Consider the following 17,322-nt stretch of genomic DNA (forward strand, 5'->3'; position numbering starts at 1 on the left):
AATATGTTAATGTCATTTGACCCACTCTCATGCATACAGGTTCATTTTAAAAGATATAAGGGCAATGACAAGCTATTGGGAGTGGGTAGATATTTATCACTAATGTGACATGGGGGAATCTAAACAAAGTTAGATTATTTTATAGGTAATTTTCTGCTTTTCTTTCAGATTTTCTCTTCATTTTTACAATTATTATACAGGCTGCAGCAAAAGTCAGTCAACCAAAAATGCAGTCTGGTGTTTTGTAGCTTTAATAGTTATGCAACTTGTTCAAAATGCCATCCATTGTTAAATTGACATTTAACACACCATTTAAATACAGAGTATAATAGAGGGAAACATTTCATGTGGGAAAAATATATCTAAAAACAAAGATGATGTGACTTACCAAACAAAAGCGCTGGCAGGTTGATAGACACACAAACAAACAAACACAAAATTCAAGCATTCGCAACCAATGGTTGCTTCATCAGGAGAGAGGCAAGGAGAGGGAAAGATGAAAGGATGTGGGTTTTAAGGGAGAGGGTAAGGAGTCATTCCAATCCCGGGAGCGGGAAGACTTACCTTAGGGAGAAAAAAGGACAGGTATACACACACACACACACACACACACACACACACACACACACACACACAAACACACACATATCCATCCGCACATACACAGTCACAAGCAGACATTTGTAAACACAAAGAGTTTGGGCAGAGATGTCAGTTGAGGCGGAAGTACAGAGGCAAAGATGTTGTTGAAAGACAGGTGATGTATGAGCGGCAGCAACTTGAAATTAGCGGAGGTTGAGGCCTGGTGGATAACGAGAAAAGAGGATATACTGAAGGGCAAGTTCCCATCTCCGGAGTTCTGATAGGTTGGTGTCAGTGGGAAGTATCCAGATAACCCGGATGGTGTAACACTGTGCCAAGATGTGCTGGCCGTGCACCAAGGCATGTTTAGCCACAGGGTGATCCTCATTACCAACAAACACTGTCTGCCTGTGTCCATTCATGCGAATGGACAGTTTGTTGCTGGTCATTCCCACATCGAAAGCTTCACAGTGTAGGCAGGTCAGTTGGTAAATCACATGGGTGCTTTCACACGTGGCTCTGCCTTTGATCGTGTACACCTTCCGGGTTACCGGACTGGAGTAGGTGGTTGTGGGAGGGTGCATGGGACAGGTTTTACACCGGGGGTGGTTACAAGGGTAGGAGCCAGAGGGTGGGGAAGGTGGTTTGGGGATTTCATAGGGATGAACTAACAGGTTACGAAGGTTTGGTGGACGGCGGAAAGACACTCTTGGTGGAATGGGGAGGATTTCATGAAGGATGGATCTAATTTCAGGGCAGGATTTGAGGAAGTTGTATCCCTGCTGGAGAGCCACATTCAGAGACTGATCCAGTCCCGGAAAGTATCCTGTCACAAGTGGGGCAATTTTGGGGTTCTTCTGTGGGAGGTTCTGGGTTTGATGGGATGAGGAAGTGGCTCTGGTTATTTGCTTCTGTACCAGGTTGGAAGGGTAGTTGCGGGATGTGAAAGCTGTTTTCAGGTTGTTGGTGTAATGGTTCAGGAATTCCGGACTGGAGCAGATTCGTTTGCCATGAAGACCTAGGCTGTAAGGAAGGGACCGTTTGATGTGGAATGGGTGGCAGCTGTCATAATGGAGGTACTGTTGCTTGTTGGTGGGTTTGATGTGGACGGACGTGTGAAGCTGGCCATTGGACAGAAGGAGGTTGTAACAACAACGACGCTCTACTATTGTACAAATAAGTAAATTTTTTTTTCCTCTGATTTTTCGATAAACTTGAGTAATTGATGTTCTGCTTTCATCTCTTTTTTGTTTCATGCCATTATGTTAAGAAAACTGTAAACAAATTTCAATGTGAAAATTAATGTTTATGTCAAATGTCAAGCAATATTGTAACAGAATTGAAATGTAACAAATGTTGAGACTGTTGTAAGATGTTTAAGATTGTAACTGTGGGTCTGGTCCATACGTAGGGAATGTGTTAGAATATGTAGAATGCAAAACCTCAGGTGAATACCCTGTCTGTAAGGGAGCGGTAAAAGTGGATGGCAGGCGAGCGCGGGAAAATGCACGCGGGCCCTGCACGGCACAACGGGCTCAGCAGTAGTAGTTGGAGTTTGGCACTGGTTTGAGCAACACATTCTGGAGCGAGGAGGCTCTTCTGGAAGACGTAGTTTCATTGAGCCTGGGGTATGCCGTTCCAAAGCCCATACAGCATGGCAAAATTCCATAGGCACTAAATGGAAAAGTATTGCGACGCTATGAAGAAATAAAGTGCCGATACGTCAAGAGCCATAGCTATGGTTGTATGTGTGCTCTGTGCCTCACCATCTCACCGCCTGCCAAACGCCGCATCGATACAAACAGGTTGAAACTTTTAGTACTGTATTCATATGGACCAGTGTTACTTTTGTTCCATACTGTTCAATAACAACTTAATAACAACTTAAATTTTACCAGAACTTTCCTATCATTTAATTATCCTCACAACTAACCTAGACAGGGTTCTTTCCAAATGTTGTGCAATCGAAGTGTCCCGAGATAAAAAATTAAAGTTTGTGTTAATAATAATTACCTGCAGACCTAGCTATGTTAGAATGGTGTTTAAAGAACTGTTTTGTTAATGAACGAGTAAATGAATGACAAAGGTCTGACAAAGTTGGAAGATGACTTTAATATTGATTTAGTAATGAAGTTTAATTATTTCGAGACAGATATAAAGGTATTTAAATAAGCAGGAAATAAGATAAAAAGAGTAGTAACTCATATACTGGAGATCTTGAGCACATAATAATTTCAGTAATCAATTTTTTTTTTATACAGTGATTACAACAGTTTCAAGGTCCCCCCCTCCCTTTTTTTTTTATTCATTTGAATTCTGAAGTGTTCTAAATCGGTTTGACTAGCAAAAGTTAAAGTCAATATATATGTCAAAAGTTATCAGTGTTTTATCTTTATCAAAACTGACATTTTGCGTGTGGCCCCAAAGTGCTATTTCTAGGGTAACCTATGACCGATTTAATTCAGATCAATAGACAGTACGAAGTTTGGTAGTATACATTATAATGTAGTGTTATGTATTCATGGTTTTTCCATATCAGTACAGAAAGTGAAACTATCAGTTCAATAGATTTTCTGGTTCTAAAATTTACTATATTATGCAGTGTTCCTATGTGCTGTTTTGCATGAATGTACATCAACTTGTACAGGGAAGAAACTCAGTTAATGCCTAATTAGGCTGGCGACCGTATTATTAACAAATTGGTAGCATCTGCTGTGTTGCTTTTCATCCGTCCTGATGTGTAGTTGTATTTTGGATTTATTTGATGTATCATTGTTATTACAGAGTGGGTGTAAGTCTGATTTGCCACCATTCAGGTACACACGGTCAATATCTATACAAAAATCCTGTCTTGTAAGGTAAACCCCACTCACTTACCATAGTACAGGCTTTAATGAGTATTGTGTGCCCCACGCGCACGTTACAAGGTCAACGTCAAGGAAAGTGGCATGAGATTTGGAATAGGACCAGGTGAATCTGATGGAAACAAAGGAGTTGAGGTTGGAGATGAAATTCTGCAGTTCTTCTTCACTGTGAGTCCATATCATGAAGATGTCATCAATAAATCTGTACCAAACTTTGGGTTGGCAGGCTTGGGTAACCAAGAAGGCTTCCACTAAGCGACCCATGAATAGGTTGGCGTACGAGGGGGCCATCCTGGTACCCATGGCTGTTCCCTTTAATTGTTGGTATGTCTGGCCTTTGAAAGTGAAGTAGTTGTGGGTTAGGATGAAGCTGGCTAAGGTAATGAGGAAAGAGGTTTTAGGTAGGGTGGCAGGTGATCGGCGTGAAAGGAAGTGCTCCATCGCAGCAACGCCCTGGATGTATGGAATATTTGTGTATAAGGAAGTGGCATCAGTGGTTACAAGGATGGTTTCCAGGGGTAAGAGATTGGGTAAGGATTCCAGCCGTTCGAGAAAGTGGTTGGCATCTTTGATGAAGGATGGAAGACTGCATGTAATGGGTTGAAGGTGTTGATCTACGTAGGCAGAGATACGTTCTGTGGGGGCTTGGTAACCAGCTACAATTGGGCGGCCGGGATGATTGGGTTTGTGAATTTTAGGAAGAAGGTAGAAGGTAGGGGTGCAGGGTGTCGGTGGGGTCAGGAAGTTGATGGAGTCAGGTGAAAGGTTTTGTAGGGGGCCTAAGGTTCTGAGGATTCCTTGAAGCTCTGCTTGGACATCAGGAATGGGATTACCTTGGCAAACTTTGTATGTAGTGTTGTCTGAAAGCTGACCCAGTCCCTCAGCCACATACTCCCGATGATCAAGTACCACGGTTGTGGAACCCTTGTCCGCCGGAAGAATGACGATGGATCGGTCAGCCTTCAGATCATGGATAGCCTGGGCTTCAGCAGTGGTGATGTTGGGAGTAGGATTAAGGTTTTTTAAGAAGGATTGAGAGGCAAGGCTGGAAGTCAGATATTCCTGGAAGGTTTGGAGAGGGTGATTTTGAGGAAGAGGAGGTGGGTACCGCTGTGACAGAGGATGGAACTGTTCAAGGCAGGGTTCAATTTCGATAGTGTCTTGGGGAGTTGGATCATTAGGAGTAGGATTAGGATCATTTTTCTTCATGGCAAAGTGATATTTCCAGCAGAGAGTACGAGTGTAGGACAGTAAATCTTTGACGAGGGCTGTTTGGTTGAATCTGGGAGTGGGGCTGAAGGTGAGGCCTTTGGATAGGACGGAGGTTTCGGATTGGGAGAGAGGTTTGGAGGAAAGGTTAACTACTGAATTAGGGTGTTGTGGTTCCAGATTGTGTTGATTGGAATTTTGAGGTATTGGGGGGAGTGGAGCTGGAAGTGGGAGATTGAGTAGATGGGAGAGACTGGGTCTGTGTGCAATGAGAGGAGGTTGAGGTTTGCTGGAAAGGTTGTGAAAGGTGAGTGAGTTGCCTTTCCGGAGGTTGGAAACCAGGAGATTGGATAGTTTTTTGAGGTGGAGGGTAGCATGCTGTTCTAATTTGCAGTTGGCCTGTAGGAGGACGCTGTGAACAGCCGGTGTGGATGTTGGAGAGGAAAGATTGAGGACTTTTATAATAAATAATAATGCTACTCCTAATGATCCAACTCCCCAAGACACTATCCAAATTGAACCCTGCCTGGAACAGTTCCATCCTCCGTCACAGCGGGACCCACCTCCTCTTCCTCAAAATCACCCTCTCCAAACCTTCCAGGAATTTCTGACTTCCAGCCTTGCCTCTCAATCCTTCTTAAAAAACCTTAATCCTACTCCCTACATCACCACTGCTGAAGCCCAGGCTATCCATGATCTGAAGGCTGACCGATCCATCGTTATTCTTCTGGCGGACAAGGGTTCCACAACCGTGTTAGTTGATAGTCGGGAGTATGTGGCTGAGGGACTGCGTCAGCTTTCAGACAACACTACATACAAAGTTTGCCAAGGTAATCCCATTCCTGATGTCCAGGCAGAGCTTCAAGGAATCCTCAGAACCTTAGGCCCCCTACAAAACCTTTCACCTGACTCCATTAACCTCCTGACCCCACCGACACCCTGCACCCCTACCTTCTACCTTCTTCCTAAAATTCACAAACCCAATCATCCCGGCCGCCCAATTGTAGCTGGTTACCAAGCCCCCACAGAACATATCTCTGCCTACGTAGATCAACACCTTCAACCCATTACATGCAGTCTCCCATCCTTCATCAAAGATGCCAACCACTTTCTCGAACGGCTGGAGTCCTTACCCAATCTGTTACCCCCGGAAACCATCCTTGTAACCATTGATGCCACTTTCTTATACACAAATATTCTGCACGTCCAGGGCGTTGCTGCGATGGAGCACTTCCTTTCACGCCGATCACCTGCCACCCTACCTAAACCCTCTTTCCTCATTACCTTAGCCAGCTTCATCCTGACCCACAACTACTTCACTTTCAAAGGCCAGACATACCAACAATTAAAGGGAACAGCCATGGGTACCAGGATGGCCCCCTCGTATGCCAACCTATTCATGGGTCGCTTAGAGGAAGCCTTCTTGGTTACCCAAACCTGCCAATCCAAAGTTTGGTACAGATTTTATTGATGACATCTTCATGATCTGGACTCACAGTGAAGAAGAACTCCAGAATTTCCTCTCCAACCTCAACTCCTTTGGTTTCATCAGATTCACCTGGTCCTACTCCAAATCCCATGTCACTTTCCTTGACGTTGAGCTCCATCTGTCCAATGGCCAGCTTCACACGTCCGTCCACATCAAACCCACCAACAAGCAACAGTACCTCCATTATGACAGCTGCCACCCATTCCACATCAAACGGTCCCTTCCCTACAGCCTAGGTCTTCGCGGCAAACGAATCTGCTCCAGTCCGGAATTCCTGAACCATTACACCAACAACCTGAAAACAGCTTTCACATCCCGCAACTACCCTTCCGACCTGGTACAGAAGCAAATAACCAAAGCCACTTCCTCATCCCCTCAAACCCAGAACCTCCCACAGAAGAACCCCAAAATTGCCCCACTTGTGACAGGATACTTACCGGGACTGGACCAGACTCTGAATGTGGCTCTCCAGCAGGGATATGACTTCCTCAAACAGTGTCTTTCCGCCGTCCACCTAACCTTCGTAACCTCTTAGTTCATCCCTATGAAATCGCCAAACCACCTTCCCCACCCTCTGGCTCCTACCCTTGTAACCGCCCCCGGTGTAAAACCTGTCCCATGCACCCTCCCACCACCACCTACTCCAGTCCGGTAACCCGGAAGGTGTACACGATCAAAGGCAGAGCCACGTGTGAAAGCACCCACGTGATTTACCAACTGACCTGCCTACACTGTGAAGCTTTCGATGTGGGAATGACCAGCAACAAACTGTCCATTCGCATGAATGGACACAGGCAGACAGTGTTTGTTGGTAATGAGGATCACCCTGTGGCTAAACATGCCTTGGTGCACGGCCAGCACATCTTGGCACAGTGTTACACCATCCAGGTTATCTGGATACTTCCCACTAACACCAACCTATCAGAACTCTGGAGATGGGAACTTGCCCTTCAGTATATCCTCTCTTCTCGTTATCCGCCAGGTCTCAACCTCCACTAATTTCAAGTTGCCGCTGCTCATACCTCACCTGTCTTTCAACAACATCTTTGCCTCTGTACTTCCGCCTCAACTGACATCTCTGCCCAAACTCTTTGCGTTTACAAATGTTTGCTTGTGACTGTGTATGTGCGGATGGATATGTGTGTGTGTGTGCGCGCGCGAGTGTATACCTGTCCTTTTTTCCCCCTAAGGTAAGTCTTTCCACTCCCGGGATTGGAATGACTCCTTACTCTCTCCCTTAAAACCCACATCCTTTCGTCTTTCCCTCTCCTTCCCTCTTTCCTGATGAAGCAACCGTTGGTTGCGAAAGCTTGAATTTTGTGTGTATGTTTGTGTGTCTATCAACCTGCCAGTGCTTTCGTTTGGTAAGTCACATCATCTTTGTTTTTAGATATATTTAAATACTGATCTACATAAATTGTCACATAGCTCCCACAATGACCAAAAAAGTTTTCATTAACGAAATCCATTAAATACTATAAGCTTAATGGTTTTGCAGCTGAAACACTGTGTTTCCGTATCACCCACATTAAAAAATCACAGTGTCTATAAAGTCCAATGATCTTGGAGGCCAATCTATTTTACCCTGCCTTCCCCTCCACTCTTGAAAATTATCAGCCAAAAATACACAGACATGGTGGATAACTCTCTTACTGCCAAATGTGGTCATTTTGTACAGCTCCAAGTACAATTCAATAAAAACTTCTCTTAACACTTCAAGACACCTTTCTCTAGTCGTGGACCCATTGAAAAAATAAGGTATATCACTTCTTTGCTGCATTATACCAGCCCGAATCATAGATCCAGTAACATTTAACTCCTCCTCAATGACAAATTGCAGAGTTTCAAAAGACCAGTACACACAGATGTGTTTTTTAACTCTTCTATTTCACTTAAAACATGTGCCATTGAACCACAGGATTGTTTTGTAGAAGTTAGAAGCACTTTCACTGCAGATCACATACCACTCACAGAATACACATCTTCAGGCACGTTCATCCACATTTAGGGTATGTAATAATGTAGGCTTATAAGGCTACAGATGTTAAAACCATAACATTCTCCTTAAACTTCTGTCAGAAAATTTTAGTCCCTTAGAAGCCCTCCCTGCAGGACTATACAACAAGCAGTGCATTTTCTTCAATAGTAACTAATTTTGGGTGGCCACTACATGGTGAGTCAGCTACAGAACCTGTCAACTCACACCTTCAGTTTGTTTTGTTGGTAGGTTGCCTGCTTGGTGACTGTGTATGCAGGAACTTTTCAACGAAAGATTGTCTTAGGTCGTCAATCTGTAAAGCAAACATGTGCTGTTCTGTAGACAACTTTATGTTCATAATCTATACTTCTCACACTTACAGTGAATGCACAAATGATGCAAACCAGTCCTGCCATCATTCTTTAAACAAATTTTGCTGCATGTAGATTTCACTATTTTTCATTGTGAGTACTTTACTCAGTTACTAAGCTAAAATATGACCATAGATAGAAATGTGCAGCAGTTAACAGTCTCACGTATTCATAAATTTTCAACAAGATTTTTACCTGTTGCTTGCTCTCCCTTTTCTTCTTTATCCAGAATTTTTGTTTCTGATTGTTCATTAGAACCTCACACTCTGTCAATAGGATGCCAAAACTCTGGCAAACTACACTCCTGGAAATGGAAAAAAGAACACATTGACACCAGTGTGTCAGACCCACCATACTTGCTCCGGACACTGCGAGAGGGCTGTACAAGCAATGATCACACGCACGGCACAGCGGACACACCAGGAACCGCGGTGTTGGCCGTCGAATGGCGCTAGCTGCACAGCTTTTGTGCACCGCCGCCGTCAGTGTCAGCCAGTTTGCCGTGGCATACGGAGCTCCATCGCAGTCTTTAACACTGGTAGCATGCCGCGACAGCGTGGACGTGAACCGTAGGTGCAGTTGACGGACTTTGAGCGAGGGCATATAGTGGGCATGCGGGAGGCCGGGTGGACGTACCGCCGAATTGCTCAACATGTGGGGCGTGAGGTCTCCACAGTACATCGATGTTGTCGCCAGTGGTCGGCGGAAGGTGCACGTGCCCGTCGACCTGGGACTGGACCGCAGTGACGCACGGATGCACGCCAAGACCGTAGGATCCTACGCAGTGCTGTAGGGGACCGCACCGCCACTTCCCAGCAAATTAGGGACACTGTTGCTCCTGGGGTATCGGCGAGGACCATTCGCAACCGTCTCCATGAAGCTGGGCTACGGTCCCGCACACCGTTAGGCCGTCTTCCGCTCACGCCCCAACATCGTGCAGCCCGCCTCCAGTGGTGTCGCGACAGGCGTGAATGGAGGGACGAATGGAGACGTGTCGTCTTCAGCGATGAGAGTCGCTTCTGCCTTGGTGGCAATGATGGTCGTATGCGTGTTTGGCGCCGTGCAGGTGAGCGCCACAATCAGGACTGCATACGACCGAGGCACACAGGGCCAACACCCGGCATCATGGTGTGGGGAGCGATCTCCTTCACTGGCCGTACACCACTGGTGATCGTCGAGGGGACACTGAATAGTGCACGGTACATCCAAACCGTCATCGAACCCATCGTTCTACCATTCATAGACCGGCAAGGGAACTTGCTGTTCCAACAGGACAATGCACGTCCGCATGTATCCCGTGCCACCCAACGTGCTCTAGGAGGTGTAAGTCAACTACCCTGGCCAGCAAGATCTCCGGATCTGTCCCCCATTGAGCATGTTTGGGACTGGATGAAGCGTCGTCTCACGCGGTCTGCACGTCCAGCACGAACGCTGGTCCAACTGAGGCGCCAGGTGGAAATGGCATGGCAAGCCGTTCCACAGGACTACATCCAGCATCTCTACGATCGTCTCCATGGGAGAATAGCAGCCTGCATTGCTGCGAAAGCTGGATATACACTGTACTAGTGCCGACATTGTGCATGCTCTGTTGCCTGTGTCTATGTGCCTGTGGTTCTGTCAGTGTGATCATGTGATGTATCTGACCCCAGGAATGTGTCAATAAAGTTTCCCCTTCCTGGGACAATGAATTCACGGTGTTCTTATTTCAATTTCCAGGAGTGTATTTTGATTACTGCCTTTCACTGTATATGAAATACAATCAAAATGTAACTTGTCTATGAAAGGACTACCAAATTTTCTTGATGGAAAATCATAAACTTTTTTAATTACACTGAAAAATAAGGGTTCTTATAAGCACAAGAAATAACAAATTTGATGGCAAAAATTTTATACTGCTTCATCTGCAGAGATTTTCATTAAAGACACCCAGATCGCCTATTATAAGCAACTTGAGAATGACGATAATTAAAGAATGGAGCAAATATCTCCAGTAAATACATTCAGCAAACCACAGGTAAAGTTTATAGCACTAAAATAGAAACTGAGCCACATATAACACTATTACAGTCAGCAGAAACAAAATTATCTGTCATTTATCTTTTATATAATAGGGACATGAACTGAACAGTGTTATGTTCTTTGGAGAGATCTTTATCCACATTAAAACTAACTAAGAATCTTACTTTAAGAGAGACATATAATGATTCTCTCCAGTACATTTGAAGAGAAGATAAATAGTGAGACTGGTTAGTAATTACTGATATCTGTCTTACTACTTTCTTTGTAAAGAAGTCTGAATAGCGTATTTCAGGCTGTCTGGAAATATCCCATCTGATACTGATGTATTGCATATACAACTGAATACAGTGTATACATGGGTGAATATCAGGAATTCAGTACTTTACTTGAGTATTGAGCACTCTGTGAGAGGTTTGGGTTTTAAGGAGTTTTTACATTCTCAGTTTCTTATCAGAACATGGAGCAATTGTGATACGCTTGTATATATGTGGCATTGCTTCTTGCATTTATACTACTGTTTTGTTTCTTCAACTGTCAATAGCAATCTTCTGATCAACTTCTTGGAAGTCATTATTAAATTTGTTGGCTACCTTACTGCTACGATTAATTATTCGGCTGTTTTCTTTATATTAAAGTCCTCACATTGCTTACCTGATTTCTAAGTTTATCTGTTAACTATTTCCCATAAAATTTAATTTTACTACCTGAATTATTTATTTCATAATTATACAGAGATTTATGATTTTTTAATCACCTTCTTTATGGTAGTGCACTATTTCCTGTAATGGGTAATAAGTCCTACTTCTCTGTTGGTCCTAACCAATTCATACAGTTTCCTTTTCCATATACGATAATCTGATTCCTTTTGTAACCCAAAACTATTCTGATGTTTATTAGTGGCATATTTTATTGTTTTCTTGGAAAAGTAGCTGTGAAAGATTCATATATACACCAAACAAAAGCATTGGTATGTTGATAGACACACAGACAAACACAAACACACAAACAAAATTCAAGCTTTCGCAACCAGTGGTTGCTTCATCAGGAAAGAGGGAAGGAGAGGGAAAGACGAAAGGATGTGGGTTTTAAGGGAGAGGGTAAGGAGTCATTCCAATCCCGGGAGCGGAAAGACTTACCTGAGGGGGGGAAAATGACAGGTTTACACTCGTGCACACACACATATCCATCCACACATATACAGACACAAGCAGACATATGTAAAGGCAAAGAGAGAGAGAGAGAGAGAGAGAGAGAGAGAGAGAGAGACACACACACACACACACACACACACACACACACACACACATTAAATTTACAATTGCCCTCCATCACATTCCACATATCCCTCGTCAGTTACATGTGAGGTTCTCTTGAAACTTCCTGTTGTCTCTTCATCTCTTACTCTGTTTTCAATGATACCACTTCACTGTAATCAGATACGTTGTTTACTATGGCTAATTGTGCATCAAGGTTAGAGACACCATTTGCTACTGGATAAACATTTATATCATTGATTAAGTGTTCACTGTCTATTAGTGTGCAGCTTTCCTGTGAATTCTATAGGGAAACTTAACAAAGAGAACTCAGTTTAAAAATGTTAAGTACTACAGCCAAACCATTTCTTTTATCTGAATCTTTCTGAATATTAATGTTAAATGTCAAGTTAACATTAATGTTAAAATCTCCAAAGATGATCATTTGCTTTCTTGTATTGCCAGCTGGCATAATAATGACTCATATTTTTCTAAGAATACTTGAAAAATTTGTAGTGAAGCTGTATATACTATAATAATTGTTGATTGGTTTTCTGGTAGCAACAATTCACAATTGCAGGCTTCCAATTGTTGATATAAGCAGCAACTTCTAGTTTCATTATTTTTTTAACTTTATGTTATTTTTACTGTACATTATAATTCCTCCTTTCTCCGTATTTTCCCCACAGGAGACTGCTGTTAATTTATAATTATCAATGTTAAACATACTGAGTTCTGTATTTACCACTCAGACAGACATAATACATAACTTTCTTCAAACATCCTAGATTGCGTAAACAGATACAAAATTAATTTTGTTTTTCAGATGTTAAAGATTCTGATGTATCATAGTATGCAAGTTAACTCAAACACATTTACTTACGCGCGACATTTCATTTACCCGAACATCTTCTAAAACAATCTATCTGATTTAGATATTTGGCCTAAAAAACAGCTTACACCTCTGATCATGAGAATTCTGCAAACACTGATGGTTTCCAGCCTAAATGTTCAACTATTAGTTGCGCTAATTAATACTTTATCTCCTGTTAAGGTGTAGGGCATGCCTTCTGCATCTCTATCTCCCAGCAGCAGCACCGATGTGAACCCCATTTGGAGACAGCAGCTTCATGGTCATTTCCTGGATACCTTATTTGTTGACTTTGTTCATCCAGGGTTGACCATGCAACTGCAGACCAAATTACAAATATCTGGTCCTCTTTATTCAAATCCTTTGTCAGTTCCTCAATATTCTCTATTATCCAGCTGAGGTTAACACTAGTTTCATAATACTTTTGACGTGATATCCTGCTCTTAAGTTTTCCCCCAGCTGTGATCTATACCCCTCCCATGCCTGCTACCTAAAAGCAAGACCTCTCTTTTTCTACTCAAGATAGTTCCCAACCTGTATCCTAAATTTTTATTAGTACAGGTAGTCTGCTATGCTTCACTTTCATATACTGATGCATGATGCTCTTCCCCTTGATCAGACTACATCTGTTTTTATGATAAATGGTAAAATAACTAGCCAAACTACTCATTTTTGCCCCCTTCTCTTTTTTTCACCCCCCTCAACTTTCGTTATTCAGTTATTGTGGACTGGTCTCAATTTATGTATATGTATGGGAGAGCTTCACTGGGAATCCCTTCTTCTGTCACATTACGTTGCAAGTGTAATTCACCATCTCCACACACCAATCCCAAACTAACAAATAACATGTGGCAGCCTGTACGCTCGTCATCCTAAGTCATTTCATTAAAAATAATTACACAGATATGCACATTTTTACATATTAATGGTCTGTTGAGTTGTGTCTATACTCATGGATACATGTTAACAAATAAGGCCTACCTGTTGAAGTTTGTATAAACTTAATGAAAATCAAACCTGTGCTAGAAAAACAGTAAGCACTCGATACCCAGACACATAGAGAAGCGTTGTATATTTCTAATCCAAACAGGAGAAACTTAGGGCAATTTTTGTTGCTAAAAATATAATGTAGCTATATAAACTGATAAGTAATAATTACATTGGTTTTTGAGACAACAAAATGTTGTTTAGTTCTGAAAAGAAATTAGGAAGCTATCAGCTATAAATGTACTTAATACAGTATATCACCATGGAAATTTCCCGTGAAGACTAATTATTTTCATTGTGAGCTTACCTAGACAACCTTGAAACTTCTCTTGAAGAGGAAGCTTTGGAACCAGGTCCTCGACTCTGTAAAGATGACAAGCTATCTGAAGAATGGCCCAAGTTGATCCCACTATCCACTGATGGTCGCTTTGTCAGCCTCTGTTGAACTGTGCCACTACTATTAGATTCTCCATTTCCTACAGACAAAAGAAAACAAAAACAAAAATTGTTTTATGAAGGTCATTAAGAGTAGTGAAACCAACAGCAGAATGAATAGTTATCCTGAATAGAATTTACATAACAGAACATTTTATTCTGTTTTTAGTTAAAAGGATTACATGAAACAATAAGACTACACTTTTCAACAATGACTAAGGGAAAAATTGAAATTAGGTTCCTCTAATGTTGACAATTCAGTTTATACCCCACAAAGGCCCTGTTTTTTAATTTTCTCTCCAGAAATAGTCACATCCAGTTGACACAAGGAAAAAATAGATCCAATGCCTTCTAGGGATACTGATAAGGTGCTTGCTTGAAACCTTCAGAATATTTGTCTAATTGCATCAGAGGAAAATTCAGCTGAGTAAACTAATAAATTATGAGACAAAATATCTTGACAGTAGTTACCTTCAGAAAGCAAAATGTATGGTACTGTCAAAGCTCCATATAAAAGGAGAAGGGACATACTACCTAGCTTTCAGATGTAATACGTACTCATTCAAGGAGGAGAGAGGTTATGTTGCAGAAGGTTAAGAAGGAAGGGCAGGTCACTCCAGTCCCAGCATGAGAGAGACCCATCTGTCAAGAGGACAAGGAAGACAAAATTTGTTTGTATAGCCAGACAAATAGTTGTGTTTTCCATGCATACAGGAATACAGATCGGAGTTCTGGAAAACCTTCTGTAATGTTTGAAATACTGTTTACTAAAATATGATTTCTCCCTATTTATGTATAAAGTCTGTGGGTCCACGATTGTTGAAGCCAATACATAATTAACAGAGTGCTGTTTGGAAAATTTATAATACAACACCAAATTAAATAATAAATCACCTTGAAACAAAAACAGAGATTGCATGCTTGAATTTTGAATACTTGTCATTTATTACTTAATTTTTTTTTTTTTTTTTTTTTTTTTTGCTGGAAGCCTATTGAAAATTAAACCTGCTGAATAGTTCACATCTTTCTGCGCAATGCTTAAGGAAGAGTTATCTAAGTGTATATCATTTTTCTATCTAGTGTTCACCAAGTGAATGTTGTAGTTTCCCCTGATTGTATCCTTACTGTCAACGATACATCCCATGATGGCATGTGTGTCCATGGATGGCAGAGTTAGAACTCCAAGACACCTGAACAATGTTCTATACTAAATTCTAAATTCATAAACTGACACAACAGATCTGTTTGACGATCCATTTGTGGACTATTAATATTCTTGGTGAGTGCACTGAGAGTCTCCCCCCCCACCCCCTGCAAAAAAGCATACAAGATGTTGTTGTTCTGGTCTTCAGTCCTGAGACTGGTTTGATGCAGCTCTCCATGCTACTCTATCCTGTGCAAGCTTTTTCATCTCCCAGTACCTACTGCAACCTACATCCTTCTGAATCTGTTTAGTGTATTCATCTCATGGTCTCCCTCTACGATTTTTACCCTCCACGCTGCCCTCCAATACTAAATTGGTGATCCCTTGATGCCTTAGAACATGTGCTACCAACCGATCCCTTCTTCTGGTCAAGTTGTGCCACATAATACTTCCTCATTAGTTATGTGATCTACCCATCTAATCTTCAGCATTCTTCTGTAGCACCACATCTCAAAAGCTTCTATTCTCTTCTTGTCCAAACTATTTATCGTCCATGTTTCACTTCCATACATGGCTACACTCCATACAAATACTTTTAGAAATGACTTTCTGACACTTAAATCTATACTCGATGTTAACAAATTTCTCTTCTTCAGAAACGCTTTCCTCGCCATTGCCAGTCTACATTTTATATCCTCTCTACTTCGACCATCATCAGTTATTTTGCTCCCCAAATAGCAAAACTCCTTTACTACTTTAAGTGTCTCATTTCCTAATCTAATTCCCTCAGCATCACCTGACTTAATTAGACTACATTCCATTATCCTTGTTTTGCTTTTGTTGATGTTCATCTTATATCCTCTTTTCAAGACACTGTCCATTCCGTTCAACTGCTCTTCCAAGTTCTTTGCTGTCTCTGACAGAATTACAATGTCATCGGAGAACCTCAAAGTTTTTATTTCTTCTCCATGAATTTTAATACCTACTCCGAATTTTTCTTTTGTTTCCTTTACTGCTTGCTCAATGTACAGATTGAACAACATCGGGGACAGGCTACAACCCTGTCTTACTCCCTTCTTAACCACTGCTTCCCTTTCATGTCCCTCAACTCTTATAACTGCCATCTGGTTTCTGTACAAATTGTAAATAGCCTTTTGCTCCCTGTATTTTACCCCTGCGACCTTTAGAATTTGGAAGAGAGTATTCCAGTCAACATTGTCAAAAGCTTTCTCTAAGTCTACAAATGCTAGAAACGTAGGTTTGCCTTTCCTTAATCTTTCTTCTAAGATAAGTCGTAAGGTCAGTATCGCCTCATGTGTTCCAGTGTTTCTACGGAATCCAAACTGATCTTCCCCGAGGTTGGCTTCTACTAGTTTTTCCATTCGTCTGTAAAGAATTCGTGTTAGTATTTTGCAGCTGTGACTTATTAAACTGATAGTTTGGTAATTTTCACATCTGTCAACACCTGCTTTCTTTGGGATTGGAATTATTATATTCTTCTTGTAGTCTGAGGGTATTTCGCCTGTTTCATACATCTTGCTCACCAGATGGTAGAGTTTTGTCAGGACTGGCTCTCCCAAGGCCGTCAGTAGTTCCAATGGAATGTTGTCTACTCCGGGGGCCTTGTTTCGACTCAGGTCTTTCAGTGCTCTGTCAAACTCTTCATGCAGTATCATATCTCCCATTTCATCTTCATCTACATCCTCTTCCATTTCCATAATATTGTCCTCAAGTACATCGCCCTTGTATAGACCCTCTATATACTCCTTCCACCTTTCTGCTTTCCTTTCTTTGCTTAGAACTGGGTTTCCATCTGAGCTCTTGATATTCATACAAGTCGTTCTCTTATCTCCAAAGGTCTCTTTAATTTTCCTGTAGGCGGTATCTATCTTACCCCTAGTGAGATAAGCCTCTACATCCTTACATTTGTCCTCTAGCCATCCCTGCTTAGCCATTTTGCACTTCCTGTTGATCTCATTTTTGAGACGTTTGTATTCCTTTTTGCCTGCTTCATTTATTGCATTTTTATATTTTCTCCTTTCATCAATTAAATTTAATATTTCTTCTGTTACCCAAGGATTTCTACTAGCCCTCGTCTTTTTACCTACTTGATCCTCTGC

General features: G+C 41.8%; 1 protein-coding gene across 1 annotated transcript in view; it reads right to left on the minus strand.

The window, feature by feature from the left end:
• Nucleotides 1–17,322, minus strand: part of LOC124789300 (calmodulin-binding transcription activator 1) — a 1,803,646-nt gene that overhangs the window by 165,076 nt on the left and 1,621,248 nt on the right. The window contains exon 20 of the mRNA XM_047256611.1: nucleotides 13,931–14,099. Coding sequence (XP_047112567.1) covers nucleotides 13,931–14,099 — 169 coding nt within the window. The remainder of the gene's footprint in view (nucleotides 1–13,930; nucleotides 14,100–17,322) is intronic.

Source organism: Schistocerca piceifrons, chromosome 3 (assembly GCF_021461385.2).
Source record: "Schistocerca piceifrons isolate TAMUIC-IGC-003096 chromosome 3, iqSchPice1.1, whole genome shotgun sequence".
Lineage (NCBI taxonomy): Eukaryota > Metazoa > Arthropoda > Insecta > Orthoptera > Acrididae > Schistocerca > Schistocerca piceifrons.